This window comes from Zingiber officinale, chromosome 6B (genome assembly GCF_018446385.1).
Source record: "Zingiber officinale cultivar Zhangliang chromosome 6B, Zo_v1.1, whole genome shotgun sequence".
Classification (NCBI taxonomy): Eukaryota; Viridiplantae; Streptophyta; class Magnoliopsida; order Zingiberales; family Zingiberaceae; genus Zingiber; species Zingiber officinale.
The window spans coordinates 90,115,352-90,132,388 of NC_055996.1; the positions used below are offsets into that span (position 1 = coordinate 90,115,352).

The 17,037-nt window shown below is 34.7% G+C and overlaps 2 protein-coding genes and 2 pseudogenes across 2 annotated transcripts; 2 read left to right on the plus strand and 2 right to left on the minus strand.

Annotated features, from left to right (window-relative positions):
• Positions 1 to 218: 218 nt before the first annotated feature.
• LOC121993079 (uncharacterized protein At1g32220, chloroplastic-like) lies at positions 219 to 4,164 on the plus strand. The gene is made up of 9 exons (XM_042547755.1): positions 219 to 371; positions 973 to 1,028; positions 1,112 to 1,168; positions 1,323 to 1,416; positions 1,696 to 1,775; positions 2,181 to 2,223; positions 2,403 to 2,494; positions 2,588 to 2,757; positions 3,805 to 4,164. The coding sequence occupies exons 1-8, from the start codon at positions 302 to 304 to the stop codon at positions 2,741 to 2,743; spliced, it is 648 nt and encodes a 215-aa protein (XP_042403689.1). The 5' UTR covers positions 219 to 301; the 3' UTR covers positions 2,744 to 2,757; positions 3,805 to 4,164.
• On the minus strand, positions 3,516 to 11,521 carry LOC121993080 (annotated as a pseudogene).
• A 334-nt stretch (positions 11,522 to 11,855) lies between these two features.
• LOC121993287 lies at positions 11,856 to 11,986 on the plus strand (annotated as a pseudogene).
• A 1,302-nt stretch (positions 11,987 to 13,288) lies between these two features.
• LOC121993082 (tubulin beta-4 chain-like) lies at positions 13,289 to 16,599 on the minus strand. Its single transcript, XM_042547756.1, has 5 exons — positions 16,115 to 16,599; positions 14,870 to 15,014; positions 13,917 to 14,031; positions 13,665 to 13,821; positions 13,289 to 13,550 (listed from the first exon to the last, which is right to left on the minus strand). The coding sequence occupies exons 1-5, from the start codon at positions 16,506 to 16,508 to the stop codon at positions 13,453 to 13,455; spliced, it is 909 nt and encodes a 302-aa protein (XP_042403690.1). The 5' UTR covers positions 16,509 to 16,599; the 3' UTR covers positions 13,289 to 13,452.
• Positions 16,600 to 17,037: the final 438 nt, after the last annotated feature.

Genomic DNA, 17,037 nt, shown 5'->3' on the forward strand with positions numbered 1-17,037 from the left:
TGTATTAGTTTTTCAGCTGTGTCCTTTCCTTACATATTTTTGTGAATGATCTAAACAACTCTGCTCGTCTGTTGAGATATGAAAGATCAATTTCAACTGAGTCGAATCATGTGGACGAGCCTCATAAATTGGAGGAAGTAGAAACTATAAGAAAGCCACCTCCACCATTAGAAAAGGTGACATTTCCTTGTTTTGTTTTGTTTTATTTTATTTTATTATGTTTGTAAACCTTTTTCGAGTTTCTCTTTTTGTTTAGTCTAATTTATATGCTTCTAATGACAATTACTTGTACTGGGTGGCAATGGTTTCATTGGTTCACATGTTTGCAAAGAGGCTTTGGATCAAGGGTTATCAGTTTCTAGTCTCAGCAGGTGCACACAGTCTCAATTAATTTTGTAGCCTGGGCACCCTGGAAAGTTTATCTATAATTGCACAATGCACTGTTGTATTTCTACATCTGAATCTCGTCTATAACAAAATCAGATGTCCGCGTTAATAGAAAACTTTAGTCGTTACTTCTCAATTTCTTAGGAGCCCTCCATTTTATCCTCTTCTCAGTATATGAGTTTAATCTATCTGATCACTAGCATTTCTGGTTAGTAAATTAATGGTGAATTATTTAATCACTGTTTAATGCACCTCTAGTGGTCCTACAGTTTTTTTATAATCATATTATTGTCAACTCATGTTTGTTCGAAACTATTTGGTGTGGGATACATGGATGTTGCCCCTTCATGGAATGATTGCTGTATTCTTCTTGTAAAAGTATCATCATCCAACAATCAATTCCTGTAAAATATTCTGAAATACGGCATTACTCTCTTAATTTGATATTATTTATTTTGACTTTAAAGTATGAATGGATGAATTACTTTAGCTCATTCCATATCTTCTTTCCATTTGCATGTTGTTTTGATTGAACTTATCTAAAGGAAGAATGTGCTCAAGAGTGATGCTCTTTTTATTACCCAGGTCTGGAAGATCATCAATACGTGAACAATGGGCTGATAAAGTTGAGTGGCGCCAAGGTTGAAAATTAAGAGAAGACTCTTTCCCTATGAAGGAAAAACATATAGTTCAGCTTTCTGTGGCTAATCTTTCTATTTGGCAGGAAAGCCTTCTTGTACCTGAAACTTGGAGGGATGCTTTGAATGATGTGACTGCAGTGGTACGCCTGTTTTTTAGTCCTTGGTTATGCATTTTAGCCAGGCATGTAATTAGATTTTTGTTGATTAGTGGTCCTTGAAAATTGAATTGTGGTATTGATATGATTTGATGATATAAGTTATGCACTTTTATAATTTCTAGATAAATTTTTGCAGATATCTTGTGTTGGGAGTTTTGGATCTAATTCTCACATGTACAAGATCAATGGGATTGCCAACATCAATGTCATCAAAGCTGCTTCTGAAAAAGGTATTACATTGGTATTGCATCTTCTTTTCGGTTTTATTCTTCAATAACCAATATTTAATTTTTCTTTTTTTATTTAAATGAACATTTCTTTTTTAATGAAAGAACTGTATAAGAAGAAATAGATTGAAGCAATACTAGTTTTAAAAAGACACTTTTCTTGACTTTCTAGTTTCATTGTAGGATGCTATTCTGAAGGTGTTGGACTGTTAGTTTTCCTTGTAAAAATATACCATATAAACTAGAACTTCTATTGACAAATTGTTTTGTTCTTCTGAGCAGGTGTAAAAAGATTTGTATATGTTTCAGCTGCTGACTTTGGTCCAGTGAATTATCTTCTGAAAGGATATTATGAAGGGAAGGTATGATATCTGAATTATCCTTTTTGTTGACTAAGATGCCTTCTACAAAAAGGATTTTTGTTTTTTCAGTCATGACATGTTGGTAGATCAATCTCACGCCTGTTTTATTGTTATCGTAGTTTTATCATGTTAACCTAATTGATACGTGTATTTTTCGTCTGCTCTACTATATTAGTAGGAGTTTATAGTCCTAGCCAACCTTAAGGACTACTTTTGTGCTTGAACTTCTGTCTTCCTTTTGTAACATGATAAATCGAATTGACTTTTCCAAAGGTTCAAGTAAAAGAAATGCATCTACAAATACACTTCTCTAATATATTTTCAGAATTTATCTTAAGAATATCAGCTGATCATGAATAACTTTGTTCTTATATAACATTTTGCTTACATGATTTTATGGTTCAGAGGGATGCTGAAGCAGAACTATTATTGAAATTCGCCTTTGGGGGTCAGTCTTCCTATTCGAACACATAAATGTTAATAAGTTGCTACTGGGTATAATTACCCTCGATGAACACAAGTGTATGCATCCACTGTCAACGGCTAGACTCATGCTCAACTCAAACTCAATCTGAATCAATGCCATGTGTTCCTACAAAATTCTCCTTCAAAATTTGCTTTGTACAGGGGTAATTCTCAGGCCTGGTTTTGTGCATGGAACGCGCCGAGTTGGGAGTATAAAGATTCCTCTATGGCTAATTGGATCGCCATTGGAGATGGTACAACTCATTGTGTCTTTCTGTGATCTCTCCATTTGTGATGGTCAGAGAATTTGAAACTTGATCTCACATGGTTCATGTTCTACTATGTAGGTTCTTCAGCACGCAAAGCCACTTAGTTGCATCCCGGTTGTTGGTCCTCTCTTCACACCTCCGGTTAATGTCACCTCTGTCGCAAAAGTTGCGGTCAGAGCTGCTACCAATCCAGTGTTTCCTCCGGGCATAGTTGACGCATATGGCATTCTTTGATATGACAAACAGAAGTGAGTTAACTCTAGTCTTGGATTAGCTTGGTTTTTTTCTTCCTCATAAAAAGAGTTAGATCTCCTGAACAATTCATTAATAATGTAAGCCACCTTCCTCTTCAGCATGCTGAGGAGAATTGAACTATGCAAACTGGCATTGGTTCGTTCGAACAAAAGTTTGAAATACTCTTTCAATTCGATTTTGATAAGAACCTTGTTCCTTAAGCCTATTGTAGTGCAACTCTGCGTGCCACGATCTCTTTTCCGTGTCTTTGTGAGACCATATGACTTTCAACAAGATTATCCAAATCAAGATTGTAAACTAAGGTTCTGAAAGGAATTGGCACGCATCTCTTTTCCGTGTCTTTGTGAGACCATATGACTTTCAACAAGATTATCCAAATCAAGATTGTAAACTAAGGTTCTGAAAGGAATTGGCACGCATCTCTTTTCCGTGTCTTTGTGAGACCATATGACTTTCAACAAGATTACCTTGTGTGCGAGTTCACTTTTAGGCGTATCGAAACCAAAAACTTGTTTTCCCCTTTGACCTTGCAAGGTTTATTTAGCTCAGGAATGCTCCAGTGTCAAAATAAGAAGAGACCAGCGTGCTGAAGTTGATTAAGAATTTTGCAGACTTGAACCATTACTACAAGTTTTCTTAAGAACTTCATACCTGGAAGAATTAGTTCATAAACTGTAAAAAGGTTTAGTCTAACAGCTAAATAATGGGATTAAAACTGAAATCAAAATGTAATTTGCACATCAGAAACTAATATCATTGGAAATAAAAAAATTTATTACCATGAAGGAAGAAGAAAGCTGTAATGTCAAGACTTAATGTCCAATTCTTATGACGACTATCTAGGAAGGTTACAACATTGATTTAGTCTACACGGATCATAAGACACTACATAAAGATCTCTTTGGTTTGTTAATTTTTATACATTTATACTTCGACAAGTTGGTTTTGCTTAGCTCCTACTGAAGCCCTGCTCCTCAGTTTGCACCAGAGGCCACTTTTTGTATGTATAATTGCGCCAGTGATTAACTGTACTTCATCAGGTGACCCCCTCAGTTGGACATCGAACTTCTGAAGCAACAAAGCCAAAGCAACAGTCGATTCCAATAGTGCAAACTGGTCGCCGACACACTTATGCGGCCCTCCACCGAATGGTATGAAGGCGAAACCAGAAGTTATCTATAAAGATGATAGCTGAAGATTAAGCAGTAAAGCTTTATAAATCTATCAATTTTATGAAGTAACGACTTAACCTCGTTTGGGTACATCGCTCCAGGGCTGCGACTTGGATCGTAGCCTGCCCATCCGGCAATGCCTTCATTTGCTTTTGGAGTTAAAAATCTTTCTGGCGCAAACTCATCTGGCTTGTCCCAGAAATATGGTGATCTGTGGAGATTGTATACCTGAATACGGCAGTTTCAGTTTCATGAATGTAAAACATTAGATAGATCACTAAACCCTACAACATAGACATGTATTAGTTCGTGACAGATTTTAGCATTCAAAAAAAAATCCTAAATTCAGATTGTAGATAAAATTGGAATTTGAATATGTTACTCCTGAAAACCAAAGACATCATAAAAGACAAGTGGACATTTGGACAATGGGATTTGAGATCCCAAACAATCATTTATTCCTCTTTAATTGAAATATTTATGGTTGAGTAGATGAATCCATTATCCATTAATACCTCCTAAACGACAATTGGGTGCTCTACTAATTGTTGCTAGCTAGTAGAATTCTGAAACAATACTTGTGCATTTAATGCCTACTATATATCTTGGATTAACTCACAGAAATAAAAATATGTGCCTGCAGGAATTGCATATCCATCTTCATTACCCATATAACCTCCTGAAAGTAAAGAGTAAATGCATCAAATGAAAGTTTGAAGATAAGGAATCATATTGGAAAATTTAATGCAATTTGTAGCTTAAAAGAAAAGGCAATCAAGATAGTTGGCTCAACAGGCATGGCTTGATCTCTAATGTCTCAAATTATGTTGGCCCAATTTTTATAGATTTGATGAGAACCAAAAAAAAAAAACATATGAAACAGATGATATCAAAAGTTCATTCAAGGAGATCATATAACTTAAGATTCTAGTTAAATATGAAAAGAGAAAAATACCAAGAAGTTTATCTTCTTTGAGAGCTCGTCTAATAAGTAATGGAGGCTGAGGATACAAACGAAGAGCTTCAACAATGATAAGACGCAGGTATCTGGAGATGTAACAGTTATTGAAGTAGTATAAGAAAACAACAGAGGGCGATGCCATTTAAAATAATGTTAACTGGACCTGAGCAAACACCCTATTGAAACAATCACAAAAAAAATGTATTATTACAAAGCATCTTATAAACCTACAATCTGATTGTATGTCTGCTTACAATTCCTACATGGGATCTAAATCAAAGCAATCTTGAATTGATAGAATATGCTCACTAATTTACAAATTTTAAATATTGCTATGTGTAGTATGGTGAATAATTTTTTTTTGTCATATCATTTGAGAAATTTTCAATTATATAAGATTCTTTTATCTCCTAAGTAGAAGAGTCCTTTTTAATGTGAAAGTCAAATTCTTATGGTCAAGTGAAGATATAAATTATTGAATTCATAAAATCACTGTCATTTTATGTTTCAATCAAAAAACGTTGTCATACATGAACTTGTGCAATGTTTTCTAATCGCATATAATTTTCTCCAAAATGTGTAACTATATAGAGAAAAGTATAAATTTGTGCCCACAAACTAAGAAACCATCTCATGAACAAAATTTGAACTAATAAGTAGAAGATTTGTCTCAAAAAGGAAAAAAAACTATCATTTTTTATCCAAGCATTATGCATGCCACACAACAAATTGCAAATTTGTCTAGACTGAAAATTTTAATTATAACTAGTAGTAGTATAACATACTCCATTTTTTTTAGACATTCAAGGGTTATTTTCTTTCCACCGAGAACAAAATCTACCTCCATCTGGGCCTTTTTCATCTTCGATGGGTTCTGCATCACAAGAAAATTTAATTATCTAAGACTTCTATGATTACCCGTTCAATTAACTCAGTGAAGAAATATCTTGACATTTGCAATAAATGTCACATTACCTGAGCAAGTAGAAACACTGACCATGTAAGAACAGCAGTAGTTGTTTCATGACCCGCAATAAACATTGTCATGAGATCATCCCTTAGCTACAGAATGAATTATTTCTTATATAAATAATTTATTAATATTAAGGATTTACAGTTAATAGCTCAAACAATTTTGGGGTTGACTGTATGGTTTCTTTAATATTATTAAACTCTAAGGTACGTTGCTATTAATACTCAGAGTCTCAGATCTTTAAGTCAAAAAGTTGGTTCGACCAAGTGAAATTTACCTGGCGATCATCAACATCGACACCGCGCATATCAACGAGAAAGCGCAGCAAACTGACATCCTACATGTTTTTCACGTTAAGTTCAATAGTAGGCCTCATGAGAATATATTTTTATTCTAAAATGAAGAAACTGACATCATGCAGTAAAGAGAGTATATGATGAACAAACCTTGAGAGATGAGTAATCTCTTTGCTGAAGTATCTCAATATCATCTTCCTAGAATGAATAATGATGAAATAAGATTTTAAATATTTTTATAATAATAAACAATGAAATGCCAAACACAAGAACTTGAAAGCATTTTGCTAACTGCTATGTCAATTGACAAAAACTCAAAATCAGTACCAAGAATGATAAACCACTTCAAAACAAACAAAAAAATAACATTATAAGATTAACAAGAAATCAAGGATAGAGCTAATGAAACATCATCAAATGGTGATAAATCTTGATGAGGTAAAACCGTAGAAAAGTCAAAAGAGATTCATGAGGCCAAATTAAAAGATAATGTACATATCAAAGTGTTGAATTTATACATGTAACAAAAGATTTACTCGGACAACCATCAGAACATGTGTTCCACAGGCAAGAACAATGGGACACTTGATGTTCAGGTAGAATACTTTAAATGACACAGAACAACTTGATCTGTTGGTTGGCTATGGCTAGTGATGTAAATTACTGGAACGAGTACTTTTCGTTCTCTTATAAAAGCTGAAACGAATGGATGTATACACAAATGATTTTATTTTATCAGTTTGTAGTTTGCATTAAACAAGAGTTAAGTGAAGAGTTAACTATTATTAACATGTGTAAAAAAAAATGAACAACTAAATCTACATGGCGGACCAACAAACTAAATGTTATATCCCTGATAGCTTAGGATACTTCCAGTTAGAATACCAAGACTAGATTTAATATCCACGTTAGCGATGAGGTTGAACCTATTCCCATCAAGGCATCAACATGTTAACAACCCAAGCAGTACTATGTGTTTGGTTAAAATGTCAATGGATTTAATAACTTAGTAAGAAGATAATGTTCCAAAAGGGGCAATCTTATTGAGACAAACGAATAAAATATCTAACCATGTTACGCATTCTGAATTATCATAGTAGCACCTATGAGGTTAAGGAACAAATTATGTTAATCTAATAATTAATACCAACATGTCTTGTCTCCTTGGCATTTTTTATAAGCCCATCAAAGCAGTCATTTATAATCTTCAGGTCATTGTGGAACTTAATCTGCCGAGGAACTATCCATCTCACAAAAGGGAGATTCCAGTAAGGAATGTAGAAGGTCGATCGGTGTTCAGCCTCAAATAGAGTTCCATAAACAGCCTATTTGTTACAAGAAAATAAGTGAAGTCTCTTGTGTTGGTTGATAACATTCAACTCAAGAAGCTAATCTAAGGCATAGATATTTAAAATTTATCAGCAGTGATCTAAGATAGACAAATCCAGTGTCAAGTATACATTTAATCAACATCCGCTAAAAATCAGTACAGACGGCCAGATACAACTAGTAGAATGATGCCACTAAAGGCAAGTAATGATAAAGCTTCAAAATGGCTTTTAGCTAGCTGAAATTATCTTTCACTACCACATAACGCTACCTACAAGGGCAATCAATCTAATGTTTGAAATCATTCATAAATGATGATGCCCAATTTTTTGGTAAACTGATTTAGCTCTATGAACCACGACAAACTGACATCCACTTCCAGGATCACTGGGAGTGTGCCTACACATAAGATATCTGAGATAAAATTTAAGAGTAATTGAAGTATGTGCATGCTCAAATATAAAAAAAAATGCGAAATAGAGAAAACACATAAGTAGAATATATAGCATTCAAATGACCAAACCTTGATAACAGGAGATTCTTTAGTCACAGAACCAAAATCATAGTTGAATATCCCCAGCCCAATTATGTCAAGTGCTAAATTTGAAAATTCAGCCTCAAGATCGAACTGAATTTCTTCTATTTCAGAATTCTCACTTTCTAGGAGTTTCTCAAACTTCGATATGCTTCGCTCAGAACAATCCGTGAAAACTTTTACCATAGCTTCGAGGAATAAAGAATGAAATCCAGGTGCAATAACTGCAAATCACAAACATCAGTAGAATAAAAGACAACTACACAAGAGAATGTAAAAATGATTTCTTGCTCCATCATGACTAATCATGATGATCCAACAGAATCTACCTAGATCAAACACCATTCACAGCCAAGTTCAACACAATTCCAACTGCATCCTGCCTAACTCCACCCATCTTAACCTCCTTTAGCCAACCACAAAAAATAAGATCTGTGCTAGGTTCAGAAACCCAGAAGACCCCACTGCTGCTATGATTTAACCATAATAGGATATGAGATATTTTTTTCCAAGTGTTGTTGTCTTGTAACATTCAAAAGCACTTTTCGCAAGAAGTTCATCACCTATGTTTTTCTTTTTCTTTTCAACATTACCATCATGGTAATTAAAGAGTAGAACATTCTAAACTCAAATTATACAAAATGAAACAAAGGAGATTTTTAAGGTGAAACAATATGTTTCGTACAAAATCTCACTTCTATTTAAGACATACAAATTGTTGTCATCATCATAGTTAGCAGAAGAACATTTCTTAATCATTCTTCCATACTAAGTCAAGTTCAACTAAATTAGAGAGCCTGCAAGCCATATCTACCAGGATGGTACTACTAGTCATCCAGACAATCAAGTCTCAGTTTTGAGTAAAACTGATATTTGCTATACTTTCCAATATACCAGCCATTATAGACCGTGAGGCTGTTGCTAACAGAAGCAAATCATGCCAAAATTAACTTGTGCTAGCTAACAGAGTTTACTGTACAAGTTAGGATCCAATAAAACTTTTGAAACTTAATCTATGTAAAAAATTAAAGATTGGATGGACTTCTAACCTTTTCTCCTCTGTTTCCAAGTGCCAAGATCCGCAGGTATGAGCCCTTTTCCCATTATTGGTTCTAATATTTCGGCGAGAACTCCCTGGATTAAGTCGAATTCATTGGCTAATCACTTTTGGAAGAATTTATATAAAAATGTGTAACATGAAAATTGGTCAACAAAGGTTTAAGCTTAGTATGGCACCGTTTTGAAGATGTTTTTGACAATAAATGCAAAATGGCATGGTAGGCTCAATCAATGCACATAATTAACATAAGTATACATGGACTTCAAATATCTAGGTGTTATAATTGATTTTCAATATAATCAGTAGACACAAAAGCACTAATGAACCTGGAAAAAGCCATATAAGAGTATCGACAACCCAAACATTGCAATAAAATTGCAAGGTAAAACAATGATAGCAAAAGGTGGAATTCGTCACCCCAGCGGCCCCACACGGTTGGCCCCACGACCATCTGTGAGGAGGTAAATCGGGAAGCTGTAGTTGGCCAGTGCGGAGGAGGGCTTCTGTTCCTTGACTTTACCGAGATTCGAACCTTTGCCCTATGATAGCAACTCTACTCCGCACCAGCCAACTCAACCTTATCCCGGGCAAATTGCAAGATAAATCAAGAGTCATTCATGTATTGTCAAATTATCATAGATGCTGGTGTATCCTAGCAAATATATTATCTTATATCTTCTTGATAGAAAATCTCACTAATCGAAAGTCTAATGAACCTATAGCAAATTCAATGCACCATAAGGAACGAAAATAGGATGATGTTATGAGTCACAACTGTATAAACTAACTTTAATTTCCCGCAAAATAAATGGTGTAGAAATGTATAAGAATAGGAGAATATATAATTAAACTTCAGTTGCAGGGTGAATGAAATGGTAGATTAAATACCTTATCATAAGAATATGCATTTTCCCGAAGGACATGTCTTGCCACAATGGGATCGGATACAACAACAAATGATTTAGGCCCAAAGGCTAACTTGTAAACTGAACCATGCTGCTTAAACAATATGAATCTTGTTAGTACAGCGGCATGTTTTCTCTACTCATAAAATATCATGACATACATCATCATTAACACAGGAAAGAAAGAGCATTCTGCAACCTATTAAAACACAGAAAAAGAATTAAGTTGTTGCTAGCTACACAATATTGCTATGTTCTTGCTAAAACATTGTTTATGACGTGCATAGCTTCAATTTAATAAAAGAAATAACTTCTCCTGAAAGAAAAGTTTCGAAGATTAGAAATTCTTGGAGCAAGTTATCACGACATTTTTTTGAGGGTATTTTCTCTTTTTTTATTGTGACTCTCATTCGTACTTGGAGCTACAGTAGCTAACATCAAGAACTCAATTATGAAAGCTAGATTAAAGAAGACAATTTAAATGCAGGGTCAGTTAGTTTGGCTAATATCAAGGAAAATATAAGTCAAATTGAACTTTTATGGTTCTTTGCATTTCTAACCAAACATAAATGAATTAGTGGAAAAACTTGAAATGGCGCCCAGACTATATATTATAGTTTTGTTGTACTTAACAGTTGTAGACATGGTTACTGAGCCAAATATATGTTAAATCATTATAAAAAAATTTATATACATATATATAAAAGATGGTAGAAGTACCTCGAGAAACCAATCACAGAGCGAAAAAAAAGTGGCCGGCCAAACAAATCCGAGACAGCACCTTCAGCGGTGGGCAACGATCCAAGGCGACCCCCACTTAGCAAATTAGTAAGAAGGTTGCTTGCATTGTCAAGCAGATTTTTCTTTGACGTCTTTGATTTCTCCATACTACTTGATTGGCATCTGCACAAGCTCGAAGCGAATAGGTCAAGTTCGTAGTTTAAATTTCCATGCATATTTATTTTCCAGAAACGTATGAAGAAGAAGAAAATAATGTGGATTTGGGCAACATAGGTCCACTCCGCAATATCATGACAATTTGTGACTTTAGATTGCACAAGAAAAATCATTCAGACCATCATGAGAAGGTTCTAAGATGCTCCACGCCAAATTAGTCTCACATAGGCAAAAGAAAGATCGAAAAGAAAAAGGAACGGAGCAAATGAAGATGGAATATCAGCAGCCACAGTAACCAAAAAACCTATATTTTTAAATTGAGCAAACATGCCAATTCGTTTACCTCGAGAACCAATAATTATTCCAGAAACAGTAAGACAATCCAACTAGAGATTGGAACAGCAGAATTAATCAGCATGCACTGAAAGAAAAATCGGCCCAAAAAGCAAAATCGCAAGGGAGATTGGGAGCCCACCGAATGCTAGAGGAAGATTTGGCGAACCGGGAATTGAAGGAGGGAATGGAGTGGGGAGAATGGGTAGCAGAGAAGGAGAGAAGGCGCTGGAATCCGCCATGGATCACAGTCGGTAGATGCCCGAGAGCCGTAGCGTCCATTTGAGTTTTCTGGAAACGGCAACAAGAAATGGCAGTCGATAAGGTCTATTTAAAAGAGACCACTGCCCTATTAAAAAAATATTTTTAAATTATATATATTTTTTATTATATGATTAAGAATATACTCCTTTAATAAATAATTTTTATGAAATCTAAAATAAAATTATGATAATATTTTTTTCATACTAAAAATAATTTTTTAATTTATTAACAATTTTTTCTGATAATTTTTTATATAAAAAATATGTACTGTGGTGTCATAGTTCTCTTTAGTCTCAGTATTAGGATTGACAATATCACGAGTAAAGAAGTTTTTATAAATATCTTTGACCAACGACGTTATAAAACATACCTTTTTCGACCTTTTGATCAAATATAGTATTTGTTCTTATCAGTTTAATATCTGATAAAATTAAGTTTTTATAGAGAGAGTTCGTCTTGAGCTCTCCCTTTTGCACTATTACATGAGCGTACTCTTACCAAGTCTCCCTTTTGCACTATTACATGAGCGTACTCTTACCAAGTCCAATTTTTGAGTATGAGACACTAATTTATATGTATTCATATATTGTATTATATATAAATGCAATGCGTGTGCACGCTCATGATGCGGGCCCAACTTCTTGGAGCATAATCTAATATTTTTCTTGTCGGGACTATAATACGATAGTAAGAAAGTGGGACGAACTTTTCCACTTATAATATTATATCGCAAGAGTTTGAAAAACTTACAATGTTAACCCTTATATTATGATCTATCTATGCTTCTCAATTTATTTTGATGATCGATAATGAATTTTTGTAAAGTCAAACTGGTGTCTTCTAAGATTAATTGACCAGAAAAATTAGATACATGAATTAAAATTTTACCATCTTACTATTTAATTAAGAATTTTGATCTTTTAATAACTAATTTTGATGAACTCTTTAATCTTACTATCTTCATACTCGATCATGATTAAATTATATTCATTTGAAATATAATGTTTGTCATGAACTCCTTATTGTTTGATTTATTCATTAAAATATTATTTTAATTATCACTCAAAAAAAATAGAATCAAAATGATATAAAATTATCACGGTTGAAGCTAACAACTAGCTTCTACACATTATAGAATTTAACAATTAGCTTATGTTATAGAAGCTACATGCTAATTTCTACATGCTCGATCATGATTAAATAATATTCGTTTGAAGTGTAATAAGTGTTATGAAGTGTCAATCATTTATTTTATTAGTTAAAATATTATTTTAAACTAGTTATCACTCAAATAAATAAAATTAAAAATTAATATAGTTATTGTTATAAAAGCTAGTAAATAGACGTGTGGAGATAGTAGTTTCGACAAATAATACATTGTGACTTTTACACAGCCAAATGATGAGATAATGTAGTGTAGACATGAGATATTAACTTCTACCATTGTGGTAAAGCTAATTGCTAACTTCTATATAGCAAAATGATAAAATTATTTTAAACATACCATTTTAAATGAGACGTTCAATCGATTTTAATAAAAACTAAAATATCCGTCTGACAAAAACACATATGACAAATGCCCATTTAATTTTTACCCATTTAATTATATAAAAAAACACAATAGTAAAATATATAACTTTTTTATTTTAAAAAACTGTGCATGCAGTGATCGCTGTGGGAGTGAGAAGCTAGGCGAACACTACACTTGTTGACTCGTCGCCTTCAGTGCTTGGCCAAAGGGACAGCGCAATAGTGAAGAGACAGGTGTGCCACCCCACTTGTCAGATAAGCATAACGCATAAAAGATGAGCATATTGTTAATGGGACGGCTAAAGAAAATAGACACGCCTCAACATTCCATGTGATAATCAATCACACAACTTTCAAAACAAATAAACACAAAAAAAAAAAAAATTTTAAAAAATCCAAGGAGCAAAGTGGAATGTAGAGTGCAGTCTCATGCCTAGTAGGTGATCTCACAAGGTGCGTGGAATGCCCTTCCATGGCATATGGCTTCGAGGTTCTCCCCGTCATAGGAGCAAAGTGGAGAGATTTCAACGCCTGCAAGAAAGAAATGGTCGACGGCTTAGTGCAGCCTGATCCAGTCTCCACAATGGTCTACTGCAACATCTCTTTGGCAAGAAGAAACATAAATTATAGCGATGGGAAGAATACCAGTCAAGTACAGAGGCACCGAATGTGTTAGGAATCCTCCAGCAGCGACTACCCAGCGACTGTGGAGGCGAAGAAGCATCAGTTTGGCACTGTCAGGAGTGTCATAGCTTGCCCCGTTTGCATTCTTAACTGGTGCAAATTCCTCCTCCCTCAAAATCTGTTTTCCAGTTCATAGGCAGCAATTCGAATTTCTAAGCCATCAGCAAAGGAAGAGATCAAAATTATCCTAGATTTTGAATTATGGTAACCAACCTCAAAAAGTGCCATAGATGGAGCATATGCAAATGCATCAAAGATGAAATGCTCTAGCTTAAACCCAACAGTGGATCCATGGATAGAGGGAATTTTCTTCTCGGCGAGGTGGTAACTGCATTTCAAATATGACTTTTATGAGTCCCTGACCAGGGGCTTTTGAGATAGTTAACATAATGATTGACAATGCTACTGAATCAACCTAATTCCAAAAGGAAGATTTAAAATATCAAATAGTTAGGCTGGATGGAAAATCTTGAACAGTTAAATAGGAACCCTTATAACAGATGGCGGCTGCAAATCTCAAGACAAAAACACAGAAAATTTAAAATAAAAAAAAACTTTGCATATCACATATTTGTGTGAAATTGATTTGTTTTCTCCAAAAAGAGAATGCTGGTCAGATTAAAACATTACTATCCCTCCCAAACCTCATAGAGTAGACCTTTTCTTTTGTAGAATGACTCCCCTTGCATACATCTGTCTCCTCTATGACACTTAACTTTGCATCTACCCATCCATGCCCATGTTGGAGGCCAACACTTGGATACCAACATTCTGAGTAGACACTTGGTAGGTCTATTGATCAAGTGTAAAAAAATTAAAAAAATTGTTGTGTTACCGGCTTGCATGCACATCCGAGTTGGATACTTGTGCCCGAGCCTGAGTAATAATATAAATGTTTTTTTTCATAATTTCAAATTAATCAACCTTACTTTGCAGCCCTCTCCATCACCAACTATGTCAAAAAAAGGACAACCAAGAATGATATAGTTGCACCAGAACAAATTGACTTACAATACTTGAAATTCTTAGATCCCCGGAAGCTTGAGTCTTAAGCTTATAGACAATTTAAATTGAATACTTAACTACAACCAGATATAACTAGGAAAAACAGAATCAGTAAATTGGCATTTATAAAATAGTCAAGCATAGGCATAGCAACCTAGTACATGGTAGCATCAGACACCTTGGGAGAGGGGAACACTGAGAAGGTAAGCATCATTCTATCTGGATATTCCTCCCTGATCTTTGAGATAAGAAGGGTCCCCATGCCTGACCCAGTACCTCCTCCCAAAGAATGGCACACTTGGAACCCTACATTATAATGAAAGAAACACGTTAAAAAAAACATTCTCGGGCAACATGACAAAGGACAATGACATGACCAAGAATAAATAAATAAAAAGTAAACAAACGCCATGTAATGACAATAATAAAAGGATTTTGAAAGAGGCCACCGCGCTCCTTTTCTGCATCTGAGATTGGAAAAGGCAAACAAATGATGCCACAACAAAGTAAGACGGAGAAGTTAGATTCCAAAGTCTGACATCCACAGCACACCCCTTTTGTTGGATAGATTATTTACTACATGAATGAGTTATATATATATATATATATATATTCAATCTCTTAGCATCGCAGATTGTTTAGAACCAGTGGTTTCTATGAACGAACTCTAGGAATGATTTCATTACTCAAAAGAACCACGTTATACAACATACCATGGAACAAGAATTTACTAAAGTTGAGTAAATAGAATAACAAAAAAACAAATGCTAGACAATCTAACATACAAAGAAAAAGAGTCAAAGGGAACATAAGAAAAACAATAGCTAAAATTACCAACAATTAACACATATTGATCGATCAGAAGTTTTATATAAGTCGGCCAACATGTATGCCACTATTAACAATAGCTAAAATAACTATAGTATCATCAATTACATTAGTCAGATGTAGATGTACCAACATTGATATCACATAATCAATAACAAATTTAAGAAAAACAAGAAATTAAAAAAGATGGAGACTGATGGTATGGTAAATCTCACAGCAAACGGTTCTATTTCTATGATGGATAGAGTAAATCCCCCACACACACAAGACCATCTTTCGATAAAAACTGAAGAATCAGATCCTTATACTATCCAGTAGAAAAGAAAAGAACTCACATTTTTACACGCTGATTTCATATATTTATATGAAAATTTACACACAGAGCACAGTATTCGGAATATTTTAAGATAAAATGGTTCAAACTAGAGGGGATCAATCAACACCCAAGACGTTTGAAAAATAAAGGAAAACCTACAGATCCACCACTTTAGCCTAATTTTAACAACGATCAGAAATTACATGAAAATAGCACGGATGCACTAAGAACTAAAGCCTATTTTGAACTAGGAAGGTCATACCCTGCAAGCAGTCGCAGTTCTCTGCCTCCTTCCTGACCACATCAAGCACCGAGTCAATGAGCTCAGCACCCTCCGTGTAATGCCCTTTGGCCCAATTGTTACCAGCACCGGACTGGCCGAAGACGAAGTTATCCGGTCTAAAAACCTGGCCAAAGGACCCAGATCGGACGGAATCCATAGTTCCGGGCTCAAGATCCATGAGCACCGCGCGAGGGACGTAGCGCCCACCGCTGGCCTCATTGTAATAGACGTTGATCCTCTCGAGCTGTAGGTCCGAATCGCCGGTGTACTTCCCAGTGCCGTCGATGCCGTGCTCGTCGCAGATTACCTCCCAAAACTTGGCCCCGATCTGGTTCCCGCACTGCCCACCCTGCATGTGAAGGATCTCTCTCATCTTCGCTCCTCCGCTTTTCAAAAATTAGGGTTCTGGATCCCGGCGAGAGAAGGAGACCAATAAACTGGAGGCGGAGACAGGTAGAGGAGCGAGTGAAAGCTTCAGATCTGGGACACCACTTTATAGTAGGGTAATTCTCAGGCTTCTTGGAATCTCGGACAAGGGGAAAATTTTTAAAATAAGTATAAACAGTAAAATTATTACAAAAATAGGTAAAATTAAATTTTTTTACAAATATAGGTGAGAGGTGCTCATATCCGGGATTTAAATCCCGGTTCTTTTTAAATTCCGAGATTTAAATCCCGGATACGATGAATTACCGGGATTTAAATCTTGGTAATTTTTTTTTAATTTTTTGAACATATTATTTTTTTCATGCTTAAGTTTTATTTTGTAAAAAAATTTAAATCCCAGTAATTTTTTTAAAATTTTTTGAACATATTGCTTTTTTCATGCTTAAGTTTTATTTTGTAAAAAAATTTAAATCCCGGTATTTTTTTTTTATTTTTTGAACACCTTATTGCTTTTT

Bases quoted from the DNA above. Each gene is read 5' to 3' on its own strand.
- LOC121993079 (XM_042547755.1), top strand. From the start codon at position 302: ATGGTTTCATTGGTTCACATGTTTGCAAAGAGGCTTTGGATCAAGGGT. The intron at 1,417-1,695 runs GTATTACATTGG...TCTTCTGAGCAG, and splicing joins CAAAGCTGCTTCTGAAAAAG to GTGTAAAAAGATTTGTATAT. The intron at 2,224-2,402 runs GTCAGTCTTCCT...TGCTTTGTACAG, and splicing joins ATTGAAATTCGCCTTTGGGG to GGGTAATTCTCAGGCCTGGT.
- LOC121993082 (XM_042547756.1), bottom strand. From the start codon at position 16,508: ATGAGAGAGATCCTTCACATGCAGGGTGGGCAGTGCGGGAACCAGATC. The intron at 15,015-16,114 runs GTATGACCTTCC...ATTATAATGTAG, and splicing joins GAACTGCGACTGCTTGCAGG to GGTTCCAAGTGTGCCATTCT. The intron at 13,822-13,916 runs GTTGGTTACCAT...ACTGGAAAACAG, and splicing joins CATCTATGGCACTTTTTGAG to ATTTTGAGGGAGGAGGAATT.